The sequence below is a fragment of the Emys orbicularis genome, chromosome 3 (genome assembly GCF_028017835.1).
Source record: "Emys orbicularis isolate rEmyOrb1 chromosome 3, rEmyOrb1.hap1, whole genome shotgun sequence".
In the NCBI taxonomy this organism is placed as follows: Eukaryota; Metazoa; Chordata; order Testudines; family Emydidae; genus Emys; species Emys orbicularis.
Window position 1 is genome coordinate 153,105,619 of NC_088685.1, and position 14,731 is coordinate 153,120,349.

The 14,731-nt window shown below is 43.6% G+C and overlaps 1 protein-coding gene across 1 annotated transcript in view; it reads right to left on the reverse strand.

Annotated features, from left to right (window-relative positions):
- Positions 1 to 14,731, reverse strand: part of BTBD9 (BTB domain containing 9) — a 288,922-nt gene that overhangs the window by 20,098 nt on the left and 254,093 nt on the right. Inside the window, exon 10 of the mRNA XM_065401988.1 lies at positions 7,851 to 7,929. Coding sequence (XP_065258060.1) covers positions 7,851 to 7,929 — 79 coding nt within the window. The remainder of the gene's footprint in view (positions 1 to 7,850; positions 7,930 to 14,731) is intronic.

Sequence of the window (14,731 nt, forward strand, 5' to 3'; positions counted from 1 at the left end):
TAAGCTGGGGTCTGTTTCCCACTCATGATCTTAGAAGAAGTGCCTGCTAAGTGCATCCACAGTCACATTTTGAACCTCCAGGAGATAGGCTGCTGTGATGATGTCCTGGATGCGTATGCACCAATTTCAAAGCTTGACATCCTTTGCGCAGTTGTCCATCATGATCTTTATGTGTTTGCCCCTGATTAGTGGTAAAAATTGGAGACGCATATCTGATTGCTCTGAATTCCAGGAGGTTGATGTGTAGCGTGGTCTCTTGCGACATCCATTTGCCCAGGGCTGTGCAAGCTTCTAGATGCACTCCCCACCCTAGTAGAGAGGCATCTTCATTATGATGACCACTGGGAGAAGACATGCAAATGGGACTCCTGCACACACATTGTTATAATCTTTCCACCAGTCGAGGGATTGTTTTACTCAGGTGGGTATGGAAAGAAGCACATTTTAACTGCGTTTGTTTGGTGAATAAACAGCCTGAGCCACCCCTAAAGGCAGTTCTTGACTGGAGTTTGGGAACTGAGTTGCATTGTACTGGCTATGTTGGAAAGGGCCACAAACCTGTGCAGAGGAAAATAGGCACTTACTGTTAATGAATTGAGATGAGCCCCAATTAATTTTAAGTTTTGCACAGGGGTCAAAGTGGATTTTTGAATGTTGAACTGCAGGGCCAATTTGAGGAAGAGATTTATGGCTTTGGAAGTTGCCTGTGACATTCAGGTAAGGGAATACTAAAATACATTTCTTGCAGAGCTGTGCTGCTACTACTGACATGACTTTCGAAAAGACCCTCAGGGCAGATGAAAGACCAAAGTGGAGCACTCAGTACTGAAAGTGGTCCTGACCGACAGTGAAACATAGGAATCGTTTGTGGGATGGATGGATCAGAATGCGGAAATATGCATCCCAAAGGTCGAGGGCTGAGAAGCGAGCTCCTTGCTCTAGTGATGGAATTAGTAGCCTCAAATTTAGGATGAGTCTCCAAATGCCATTCTTTGTTGGTACCAGAAAATACCCAGAATAAAATCCCTTTCATCTGTGTTGCATGGGAACTGGTTCTATAGCCCCCAAGCACAGGAGAGAATCTATTTCTTGACGAAGCAAGCTGTTGTGAGAGGGGTCCCTGAAGAGGGATGGGATGGGGGGTTTGTTGGTGGAAGCATAGTAAAGTGGATGGTATACCCTGTGGAAATAATCTCCAAAACCCACTACTCTGTAGTGATTAACTCCCCAGCCCACCTGAAGCAGTAAAGGTGGTCGCGAAATGAAGGAAGGCAGGTGAATTGGTGTAGCCGGCAAGGAGAAGGATGGTAATTCAGGCCCTCGACTAGCCTGTCAAAATTGCTGCTTGAAGGTGGAAAGTAGAGAGGTGGAAGGTTTCCTTCTCTGGAATCTCTGTCTCTTCTGATGAAGTTCATATGACATCTGGAAGGTCAGGGATTAAGCAAGATGGGATCGCTGAGCCATCTGGGACTTGCTGAGCTTTCTCTTGTAGGCAGATCTATAGATACCAAGAGAATGTCGGGTAGCCCTAGAGTCCTTTAATATTCACAGAGTTTCAACCGTGCTGTCCACAGACAATTTAGATCTATCAAAAGGGAGGTCCTCCACCATATTAGGGTATGTCTACACCCAGCCGCTAGTTCGGCGGCTGGGAATCGAAGTTCTGGGTTCGACTTATCGCGTCTTGTCTGGACGCGATAAGTCGAACCAGGAAGTGATCGCCGTCGACTGCGGTACTCCAGCTAGACGAGAGGAGTACCGCGGCGTCGACGGGGGAACCGCGGCGTCGACGGGGGAGCCTGCCTGCCGCGTGTGGACCGAGGGAAGTTCGAACTAAGGTACTTCGAACTTCAGCTACGTTATTCACGTAGCTGAAGTTGCGTACCTTAGTTCGAATTGGGGGGTAAGTGTAGACCAAGAATCATAGAATCATAGAACTGGAAGGGACTTCGAGAGGTCATCTAGTCTAATCCCCGGCACTCAAGGCAGGACTAAGTCTTACCTAGACCAGGTGTTCGTCCAACCTGCTCTTAAAAATCGCCAATGATGGAGATTCCACTACCTCCCTATGCAATTTATTCCAGTGCTTAACCACTCTGACAGTTATGAAGTTTTTCCTAATGTCCAATCTAAACCGCCCTTGCTGCAATTTAAGCCCATTGCTTCTTGTCCTAGCCTCAGAGGTTAAGAAGAACAATTTTTCTCCCTCCTCCTTGTAACAATCTTTTATGTACTTGAAAACTGTTATGTCCCCTCTCAGTCGTCTCTTCTCCAGACTAAAACAAACCCAATTTTTTCAATCTTCCCTCATAGGTCATGTTTTCTAGACCTTTAATCATTTTTGTTGCTCTTCTCTGGACTTTCTTCAATTTGTCCACATCTTTCCTGAAATGTGGCGCCCAGAACTGGACACAATACTCCAATTGAGGCCTAATCAGCGGAAGAATTATTTCTCGTGTCTTGATTACAATACACCTGCTAATACATCCCAGAATGATGTTTCCTTTTTTTTTGCAACAGCATTACACTGTTGACTCATATTTATCTTGTGTTCCACTATGACCCCCAGATCCCTTTCCACAGTATTTTAGCTAATGGCTAGACATCCATGAGCAGATGTTAGAGAGATGGGCTGAGATTTTAATTTGGATAGAAGAAGACAGTGTAAACAACAAGCACGAGAGGTGCTGTATTGGCTGCAGATCAATCACGACATCGCTAATATGGTAGGAAACTGCTTTTCATGCTTGAAATACAAGCCATGCCAAGAAGCAGAGCCACAGAGACTCCATCCAGTTCCACAAAGGCCTTATGAAAAGGTAGGCACTGACTTATTCACCTGGCAATCAAAGGATTATTTAATAGTCACAGATTATTATTCTCCGTATCCAGAGATTTGCACACTGCACAGCACTAATAGTATAAGTAAGTGACAGCCAGTGTGAAGGGTATCTTCTCCACACATGGAATTCCAGATGAAGTCTTTACTGATAATGAGGCACAATTTTCCAGTGCAGATTTTAGGCAGTTTGCAATAGATTGGGATTTTCATCACAAACATCAAGCCCAAATTGCCCCCCAATCAAATGGATTTGTGGAAAGGTCTATATGGACAGTAAAGAACCTTATGAAAAAGACTTTTGACAGCGGGGGTGATTTGTAGAAAGTGTTACTGGTTTACCAAAGTGCAACCCTGGAGAATGACTTTTCTCAAGCGCAGCTGTTAATGGGAAGAAGGATCAAATCTAATTTACCAATTACTGATAATTTGCTGAAATCTCATAACAATGAAACTATATGGAAGATGAAAGAAAATCAGAAGTGGAAGCAGAAATATTATTTTGACAAAAGGACCTGTGATCTCCCATCTCTTAACCCAGGTGATAGAGTGTGCCTGAGGAATCACACATCTAATATTTGGGGCCAAATGGGTACCATTAAAGAACAGCTGTATCCAAGGTCGTATGTAGTCCAGACAGAACGGGGGACACATTTCGATGTAATATAAGGGATCTCTGAGTAATCCTAGAAAGTACCAACACATTGACAGTACATGTGGACTCTGGTATTTCCCATCTGACTGATCCTTTATTATCAACACACAAAGGAGAAACTGTCAAGGAACAAGACTCTACTGAAAGGGTGATACTGAGAAGATCAGAGTGGAGATTAAGCATCCTGAAAGACTCATAGACACTTGCTAACCTGCCTGGAGAAGGGGTATTTGAGGAAAGTGAGTGGTAAAGACACTCCAGAGTGATGTGCTTGTAACCTCTCCTCTCTAGGTAGTTGACACATTGAGTTTACGGAAATGCACAACATGGGTAGAAAATTTAATGCATGTGTTATTAGATAGTTGTTAGCTGTTTATATATATGTATATAAGAGTTAATTTGTTTTTCTTTAAGATGGAAGATGTAGAAATATGTTTGTAGAAGACTATAATTTAGAGATGTTCCCTCATAAGTGACAAGATTATGAACATAGGAATTTGGACATGTGCCCTGGAGGTGGGGATTGGGAACACTGCATGGCTGTGTGCAGCAGTTTATCCGAGACGCTCTCCAGTTTGTTTTACTAAAGTTTTATTTCTTTCTCATTCACTGGTTTGTTATTTAATGAACCCCACATCGTTAGTGCTGAAGACAGCTGACAGGCCAAGGAGGATGAGGATGGAGTACTGATTCTGAGACTTGTCTAGAAAAAGATAATTCGAGACTTTGGTGAGAGCGGTTTCAGTGGAATGCAGTGGGCAGAAGCCAGATTGGAGAGAATCGAGGATGGAATTGGAAAGGAACTCCAGACAGTGATTGTAGACAGCATATTCAATGAGCTTAAAGATGAAAGGGGAAGAGGTAGCTGGAGATGGAAGTGGGGTCAAGGTTGGTTATTTTTTAAGATGGGAGAGATTAAAACATGCTTGGAAAGAACCAGAAAAAAGTGAGAGGTTAAGGAGAAGATTAAGGGAGAGGATGAGAGTGGGCATGAGAGTGATCAGGAAATGGTGTGGGATGGGTTCATGGGGCAAATAGAGGGGTAGGAGCTAGAGAGCTGCATCTGTGACAGGGGAGGAGGAGAGTTGTACTAGGGAAGGGAAGCTGAGGGTAGGGGGAAGGTCACATTGTATTTTCTCTGGAGAGAAATCAGCAAGATCCTGTGCAGAGACAGAAATGAAGGCAGGAGGAGGGGAGGGTTTGAGGAATGAGTCAAAGGTGGCAGAAAGGCAGCTGAGACTGTGGGAGTGAGATTCACTTAAGTTGAAGTTGTTTACTAGGAAGATGGCAGAACTGAAGGAGGAGAGAACTAATTTGCAAGGGAGGAAGTCAGCCCGGTCACAGGATTTCCACCAGAGATGCTCTGCAGTGTGAGCGCAGGAAGCGGATATTGGGGGTGGGCTGGGGGTTGACAGAGGAGAGCTTGTGATGGGAGAAAGGGGCAAAACAGTCAAGGGTGGAGGAGAGTGAAGCATGGAGAGAACAAAAAACCCCATCAAAGGAAGAAAGGAAAGAGGGCTGAGAGCAGGTGAGAAGTTATCCACACTGATGGCCTGGATGTCACAGAAAGACTGAGTGACAGGATGTGGGGATTAGGGGGACTGATGGGGTGATGCTGAAAGAGATCAGACAATGGTCGGAGAAGGGGAACACAGCAACAGAAGATCAGAGAGAGAGCGGTGCTTGGGCAAGATCAAGTAAAATGAATGGCCATTTTCATGAGTGGGACAACTGAACAGGTGCTGCAAGTCAAATGAAGACTTGAGGCAGGGCCGGCTCTGGCTTTTTTGCCGCCCCAAGCAAAAAACGCCCGGCTGGCCGGAGCAGCAAGGGGGGAGGGAGGGGAGGAGGAAAACAAACCTGCCCCCGGCCGGAGCGGCAAAGGGGGGGGGGGGGAAGAGAACAAACGGGCCGGCCGGAGCAGCAAAGGTGGGGGGGGGGGGGGGGCGGGAAACAAACCTGCCCCCGGCCGGGGTGGGGGAGGAGACAACAAACCGGCCAGCCGGAGCAGCAAAGGGGGGGGGGGGGGGGGGTGGCGGGGCAGGGAAACAAACCTGCCCCCGGCCAGAGCGGCAAGGGGGGGGGGGACAAACCAGCCGGCTGGAGCAGCAAAGGGGGTGGGGGGGCGGCGGGAAACAAACCTGCCCCCGGCCGGAGCGGCAGGGGGGAGAGAACAAACTGGCAGGCCGGAGCAGCAAAGGGGGGGGGGGGAGAAACAAACCTGCCCCCAGCCGGAGCGGCGAAGGTGGGGGGGAAACAAACTGGCCGGACTGCCGGAGCGGCGAAGGAAAGAAAAAACAAAAACAAACAAAAAATACCTGCGGGGCGGCGGAAGCGTGGGTGCAGGGGGACTCCCGGCCCTGCAGACCCCGGGCAGCGGAATGCACACCCCGGCTAGGGGGGGAGGGGGGGAGAGAGAAGGGGGGCGGCCAGGGCTTCCTTATGCGGGGCGCTTGCCACGCGGCCCCTCCCGCTGCGCCGCCTGCCAGGAGGGTTCCACGCCGCTCCGGTCGGCAGGCAGGGAAGGACGCGGGATGCCCTGCCGGGCTTGCTACCGGGCGCTCCCCTCCTCCGCCCCCTACAGGGCGGCGGGAGCAGCAAACCAAAAAGAAAAAACCTGCAAGGGCGGCCAAAGCGGTGAAGCGCAAAAAAAAAAAAAAAAAGATTAGACGGAATGCTGCCCTTTGGAATCTGCCGCCCCAAGCACAAGCTTGCTCGGCTGGTGCCTGGAGCCGGCCCTGACTTGAGGGTGTGGAAATGTGTAGCTAAGGGGTCAGAAGGATCGTCAACATGGAAGCTGAAGTCATCAATGTGGATTGTGGGAGACTGAGAGGAAAGAAAGCGAGAGAGAGCTAGGAGTTGAAATCAGAGAGAGTGGCTGATGGGGAGGAGTTGGGTGGACGGTAGATGACAGCAACATGGAGGGGGACAGGAGAATAGTGTCGGATGCAGTGTTGCTCAAAAGAGGCAAAAAGGTGGGAAAAGGAGGTGTTGGAAGTGGCATGAATGGAAGAGAAGGCCAACACCCTCACCACAGTCTGATCCAGGGAGTGTAAAAATCCTCTGTAAGAGAGGGCAGAGGCAGTGTCTGTATTATAGTTGTATTATAATAGTGCTGAAAGGGCCACAAACACAATCAGAACCACATTGTGTTGCTCTGCAAACACATAGGAAGACATGGTTCCTGCCCCAAACAGCTTACAATCTAAGACCCCAATTCTGCTAAGATGTACACATGTACTCACTTAACTTTACACATTCTGAGTGGTCCCGTCCCCCCAAAGTTAATTGCAGAATCAGCGCCTGATTTGAGAAATTTGTAATGAGAGTCTCAAACTAGTGGAGAGGAGGGAGGAGCAGGGTAACAACAGAAAGATCACATGGTTACATACTGCAGGTTAAGTAGTGCACAAGTTGATGTTTCTAAATATTCTGAATTCAAAATAAATGAATTAATAAAATCAGCTATCCTGATTACCACACAGCATACTCATGGCTGACTGATTGCTTGGCTCACTGATTTATAAGTAGAATAATCCTATTTATACTTAATAAGTTAAAGTTAATAAATGGAGATATCCCATCTCCTAGAACTGGAAGGGACCTTGAAAGGTCATCGAGTCCAGCCCCCTGCCTTCACTAGCAGGACCAAGTACTGATTTTGCCCCAGATCCCCAAGTGGCCCCCTCAAGGATTGAACTCACAACCCTGGGTTTAGCAAGCCAATGCTCAAACCACTGAGCTATCCCTCCCCCCTGATCTTCTTCTGGAAAATGAGACTTTTTATTTTTATTTATAGGGCATCTTAATATTGTGTGATAAAAAACAAGCAATCAGAGTCTATGTTGCTTCCCCAGTGCATTTATAATTGTGTGATCATTCCTAAAAATAAAGATTTGTATGCTAAGTATTTCTCCTAACCTACAGCAATGTTCAACAATACCATGATGAAGGCCAGACAAACGTTTTCGGCTGATCTACACTACAAAGTTAGGTCGGCTTAGCTTCATCTCTCAGGGCTGTGAAAAAGTTCACGCCCCGTTGTGATGTAATTAAGATGACCTAAGCCCCAGTGTAGACATCGCTAGGTCGACAGGAGAATTCTTCCGTCAACCTAACTACCACCTCTCGGAGTGCTACAGTGGTTTTTACATTTGGCTGTGAAGAAACCTGTACAGTCTGGAAAGATAATGACAAAGTGACGAAAATATTCTTTCTTCATTACTAGACTGCTAGAGCAGCAATAACCATAGGTACATTTTAGGCAGCATTAGCAGTTTACTATGGAAATAGAATTAAATCTGTATATCCAGCAAGAATATAATAGTTTTTCCTCTCTTAAAAACTGTCCCATACCTCATTAGCTGTGTTGTGAGTTCCAACTATTCTGATGAAGGATGCAGGTTGTCTGTCAAAAGTTATTGCTTGCCAAGATCTACAAAAGAAAGCAGAGGGACATACAGTATTAAGCAGAGTCACCACAGGTTGCAGTGAAATACAGAAAGAATCCATTGAAGTGACAAAACAGGCTGTAATTTAATGGGCCCCAGAAGGGGACACACTTTTCATGGCCTGAATTTCCAGCAGTCTTTGTTCAGGTAGATTTTTTAAGTGCCTTGACTCTACTTAGGTGTATTCCACACAAAATTCAGTACAAAAATTAATACAGTTAAGCTCTAACTATTGTTAAAGACCTTTAAGAAAAATGGTAATAGAAAAAATTATTGGTCAGAATTCTGAAGTTCCTTTGTATTAATTTCTGACAGTATTACTAATAGAAATATACAGGAGGAAATGGATGTTAGCATTAACTACCTGTAGAGACCAAAGGAATCACCAGGGCAGGATTAAGGCAAATCAGAGCTGTAGGCACATGATGACATGAACTCCCTACCCCTGCATGGCTCCACCCCATGGCCTCACCCCAGTGCTGTGTCCTCATTCCCCACTTCAAATGGCAGTGGTGCCACCCTCCCTTTCTAAAGGCAATGATATGGGGTCCCCTTCATTCAGCCAGGAGTGGCAGGAGCAGCCCCTCCCGCTGGGAACAGCAGCCCCCCCACCCTTATCCCCTCACTGGGGCAGGAGCTGGGGTGTAAACATTGGGTAGATGAGGCAAGACTGAGTCCACTGTACTCTTCTCCTGCCACACATACAGTCCTCTGTTTTGGGGGTTAGGGAAGAAGAGTATTAGTGGGGCCCCACAAAGAAGTGGATCTTAGAAATTAAAACCCCACTGAGATGCACAGGCTCTCTGCAACTATAAGGGCTAGAAACATTCTTCTGAAGTGATCACATGATTCAAGGTGCTGGGGCCCTAATATTGGTCTTTAGTACCTATGCCTTTATCTGGCCCTGGGAACCACCCAAGTCTTCTAGGGTATGTCTACACTGCAATTAGACACCTGTGGCTGGTCTGTGCCAGCAGACACAAGCAGACAGAGCTCAGGCTAAGGGGCTGTTTAATTGCAGTGTAGGTATTCGGGCTGCAGCCCAAGCTGTGGGACCCTCCCACCTCGTAGTATCCTAGAGCCTAGGCACCAGCCTGAGCCCGAATGTCTACACCACAGTTAAACAACCTCTTAGCTCAAGTCAGCCCCAGGTTTTTAATTGCAGTATAGATACACCCTTAGTTACGCTTTGCTTGCTTGCTTGGTTCTTGAAAGCTTCAGTCATTTGTCTGTGCATTTTTAGTGCATCCATGACCATGGTACCTTGGTCCCATAAATCCTTGATTAGTATCATGATTATTGCAGTTTACACAGCATATTTCTAATCAGTTTGTTGGCACCCACAACTGTAAAAATCACATAGTATTTTTATCTAAAAGATTTGCAGTCCATACTTAGATTTCTTCCTTCCACATCAGATAGTTGCAGACACATGTTTTTCAGTGATTATTGCTAATTACAAATGAACGATGAAAAATTATTTCTATTTAGATTTATGTCGGGTGCAAAGTTCATTGTTCTTTGGACTCTTTACTGAATCCTATATAAAGAATATAGCAATATAAAGCAATTTTAAAGAAAGAAGACCACTTATTCAACACGTTAACTTAGTACTTATTCTTCATTATAACAAAGTGAAATATATCAGCTATTAAGAAAGGCAAGAGGTAGAAAATCATAGGGTATGTCTAAACTGCAGTTGGGAAGTGTGACTGAAGCAGACACACATACCAACGCTAGCTTTGATCTAGTTATATCAGAGCTATCTCGAGTTAGAACAGAAGTGACGCCATGTCAGTCAATGGAAACAAGTTACTCTCATCTCACTTTTAGGGATCCCACTCATTACAGAATCCCAGAGAGATACAGTTGCCTTAGTTTTACGTAAACGGTTTTATATGCAGCCAATTGTGTAAACTGAAACTGCAGTCAATTTATATTTTGTCCTCACTCTTTCCTGTACTCCACCTGGTTTACTTACAGCAATTAATAAAGAAAAAATTTCATGCACTAGGACAAATCAGCTCCCATAAGGAAAGAAACCTTGTTTCAATTTTTATGATATACTGTAAAATCATCCCTGCATTGTGATTTTTAAAAAGAAAATTGCTTCCTCAACTTACTGCCTTGGAGTCTGACTTTTACATCATTATCCTTTTCTTGAACAGGAATATTTGATTTGCAAACATTGTGGGGGTCGTAATGTTGTGTAGCAGATTTTGCATGGGATTGTGAAATCTCTCCCTCCTAATAATATAGAGCAGGATTACCCCAATAAACAATATGCAAAGCACTCTGATTCCCACCATTCACTCAAGCTCACATATCATGCTAAAAGTGAAGGAGGAGAAACAGGAAAGAATAATATGATCTAAAGGTCTCAGTTTAAGAGCAATCTTCCATTATACACCTCTACCCCAATATAACGCTGTCCTCGGGAGCCAAAAAATCTTACCGTGTTATAGGTGAAACCGCGTTATATTGAACTTGCTCTGATCCACCGAAGTGCGCAGCCCCGCCCCCCTGGAGCACTGCTTTACCGCGTTATATCCGAATTTGTGTTATATCGGGTCGCGTTATATCGGGGTAGAGGTGTACTGGATTTTAGAGAAACAAGGTGGGTGAGGTAATATCTTTTATTGGACCAACTTCTGTTGGTGAAAGAAGTTTTCGAGCTACACAGAACTCTTCTTCAGCTCAGCAACACTGCAAACATTATACTGGATTAACACTTAATTGCATTAGAATTTATTGTCAATAATACAACCTGAATGCTAGATACAAAATTAACCTTCATTAAAACCACCATTACAAAGGGATTTGAATGATAAAAAAGTAATTAATGCAATTTGATGAACTTCCTGAAGAGAAAAAAATCAGACATTTTCCTGAATTTATTCAGAATAACTTCAAATGTTGTTCATAGAAGAAACAAGATAGCAACAGAAAAAGTGACAGGCACATCAGAGCCAGTCTGTTATAACAGCTTTGCTGTTCACAGGGCCATTTGACTTGAACTAGAGTTGGATCCTGATAGTAAACTATCGATCTCTTCTTCACAAAGATGGTATTACTGTGTCTAGGTTTTACTAGTTTTATTATCATGAGGTTGTATTCATTTAAAGGAGACTATGAATCTCAATCTGTTCTAACTTACACCAGTTTTACTGCATTGACTTCAGTGGAGTTATTTGTGATTTACGTAAGTGAGATATGAATCTGCCCCCCCCCACCCTCCCAAGGTACAGCATCTATCTGCACTCATGGCCTGCACATAATATATTGTTTATTTGTATTCCTTATGTGGTTTGGGTCCCTCCTATTATAGAGATCTGGCTGTCTCTTCATGCTCTAAATGAAACATGAAATCAGATAGGACTCTTTCACTGACTATCCCTATCTTTGTACGTCTGTGGGAGTGCAAGTATGTTCTCAGTGGGGTATCCTTGCTTCTTGAGTTGCTTCCCTTATTAGTCTGACAGAGCCTGAGTCAATTAATGTTCAGGGCCTATTGCAAATCCTACGTATTCACTTATGCTTTTGTATGAGGTGCAAACTGCCAAAGTCGAGTTTCTGTTTTATTTTGGAGAGTTGTGGCACTCTTACTAGTAATATTCCATCACTTCAGTTTGCATTAATGCACGTGCTTGCACATATATGTATATGCAATTCAGGTACTGAAAAATAAATATTTCTTTTTACAGATTGAACACTAAGAGAAGAAAAAGCAATATGGAAAGGCTAAATCTGCCTCTCTCCAGTGATCTGGAAAATATTCTAAAATTATGCTATGTGAAGGAGTGTAAAATGCTAAGAAAAGTTATTAGGAAGGGGCTATGCCTTTGTAGCTTCCCAAGTTAGGAAACATGTAGTTATGGGACCAGGAAAAAGTTAGTTCAGGGATCCTAGTATACAATGTAAGTAGAAATATATCTATTTATAGTCATTCTGAGCACAGGTCAAATAATAGTGCCATCCTTCAATGCAGACTCCCCCCAAAATGGGAATAAGTAACAAAGACTGTCATCTCTCAGATGAAGTGGGGACAATGGGGCAGACGCATCCACCCAGTCATGCAGCAGTGGAATGTGACTGATATCAAAAGGCATTGAACAAGTGGTAGAAGTCCACTGAAGAGCCTTTCAACAACATTTTATGTGATTGCTTCCTGCAGTGACCTCACAACTGCTGCCATCACTGGCAGGTAGGGGAATCCTTATTGGCTGCCATAGTGCTGTGACTGGAAAAATACCACAATCACCTCTTTAAGCATATTGAAAGATGATGTAACAAATCTGAAGATTTTCTTGAGGATTTGAGGGGAGACAGGGGTTTTAACTTTTTATTAAAGTTGGTCCAGAGCATCTTACTCTTTTTTGGTACATACAACACCTACATCTTACTATTTTTTGGTACATACAACACCTATTTCCATGCTGCTTCAACACTTATTTACAACATTAGAAAATAAATTTCATAGTTATCAAACAACCTCCCAGTATCCACCACCATTTCCCCCCAACCTACTGATAGGTTCTAACACTGAGTGGCTAATTATAACTAGGAGAGCTGGGATAAGGATTCCGCCAAGGTAAGTTACTAATACAGTACAATCACTCAGCAGCAAACATTTCCAGAACTGATATAAAAATCTGCTGAGCATGCCATCTTGGTGTCTTTCCTCCTTGTTTTTTAAACTTTATGGAAGTGTTGATCTTTTTTTACCCTCACACAGTGTCTGACTGGTTGATTTATTTTAGATTTGCTGCTCAAGCTGAGGTAGCCCTGGTCATCACTTTAACAGTAGACATAATCATTACCTCCAGCTGAGGTCTACATCTTGAAGAAAAGACTAGGGACCAGCAGCATACACTGACTTACACTAGGGTCCTCAAGCTGAAAGGCAGCAGTGCAAGCTGCTTGGCCTGCGGAATTCCCCTGGTACCACAGCTTCATTTTTAAAAAGAAATTAGCTTTGTTACAGCCCTAGGGTGTTTTATTTAATACTCTACATCTCACCTCAGCCACACACCCCCAACTCTCTCATACTGCCTGACTCCCCTAAGGAGATGCAGTAATTGATAATTAGCATTCGAAAGCCAAGCTTGCATCCTGTGAGCCCGTCATATTTAATTACATTTTAACTATATTCGTCTTCGATAATAGCCCGAACATAATTTAGATAATTATCTCTCACTCTCTTATTCTCTTACTCTGTCTGTCTCACTTAAAGCTTTTTGCAACAAAAATCGCTTTCTCTGCTCAAACACAAACAGACTCTCGGGCCAAATGCTTTCATCTCTCCAACAGCAACAGCTGTCACTAGAAAACTCAATGGCTTTGCGCATCCAACAATCAATTCAGGGGGGGGGAAATCTTCACGTTTCTTCCTACTTCTTTATTTACTGGGGCAGGTGGGAGAAGAAGAATGGAAGAGGCATTACTATCCAGACAAATTATAGCCTGTACCTCCACTATGGCACTTTACCTCTTACAAGGTGTAATGGCTTTTCTCACTGATTTAAACTCTTCCCTGGTAAGTCATCTGAAAACTTGCAGTCTTTCTAATATGATTTATTACACAGAGGAATTTAAATAATGACCTTTCCCCTTTTTGTGTTTCCCTCCAGAAGGAAGCAAGTTAAGAAAGAGGGAGAAACTTATCTGTTACTGAGGTTTTCTAAGGATCCACTGACACTATGAAATGCTACTATATTGCAGGATCTACTTACAACACAGTAGCGCTGGATGTGGTTAAAACCCAATTCATTCTCATAGTATAGAAAGGACTGAACCATACTTCAGAATTATGCTCCAACTGGGCTAATTCCAAAAGTTTAGCATGAGACAAGAACACTTAAAATATGGTTTGGTTCTTGCTACACTGCAAGACCAAACCTATTTTAACTGTGTAAGATACTACCATGTTGTAATGAAGTCTAGCAATATGCTCCCTTTCCATAACACATACAGGGTCCACGCAACAGCATTAATGCACCTAATTTCTACTGATATCCACTAGCACAAATTCCCCTTTAAAACATGAATGAACACAAATTGAATTTACATCAAACATGGAGTTCTTTCATGGGTCCAGCCTATTTGCAATCGATGGTGCTAAATTGGAGATCCAAATTCTACTTATTCTCAGTGAGGCAGGACAGAAGCAGAAGTGCCAGTCCCAGGCTAGGTAGCAGTAGTGGGATGTCAGTTTCATATGCTCTTCTAGATGGTCTCTGGGGTCACAGGGAACCAGCCTCAAAAATTTGATGAATGAATCAATGGTTGTGGCTGAGGTATGTACAAGTAGCTCCTACTGGAGTTGTGGTGATAAGGAGACTTAATGGTAAAAATGGACAATAGGATGAGTAAAAATTTCAAATGGCCTCCTGTCTGTGCACACATAAATCTGATAATTGTATCAACATAAAATGGGTCATCAAGCACCCAACTAGTATGTGCAAACTGCCATTTGTAAACACAAAAATGTGTGTACCACACAAAAGGCAAGCCCACTGTGTCTACAGCAAGCATTGCAGCATGTTCTGTACAAGTAATATTCCTCCTGTATTATAATCAATATTATATCAATTTCTACTAAGGCACAACTACAAAATTAACATGGATACGTATACTAAATATGCTATGAAAACAGTCATTTCAGTTCAACAGCAGCCAATTTTCAAATGTTAATAAGTTGGCAGTTTTCCTTTTCCTTTCTTAAATACCAAAAGAGACTAATCCGCTTTATAGACAAATTGCCTGTAAATTTCCAGTTTAAAAAGA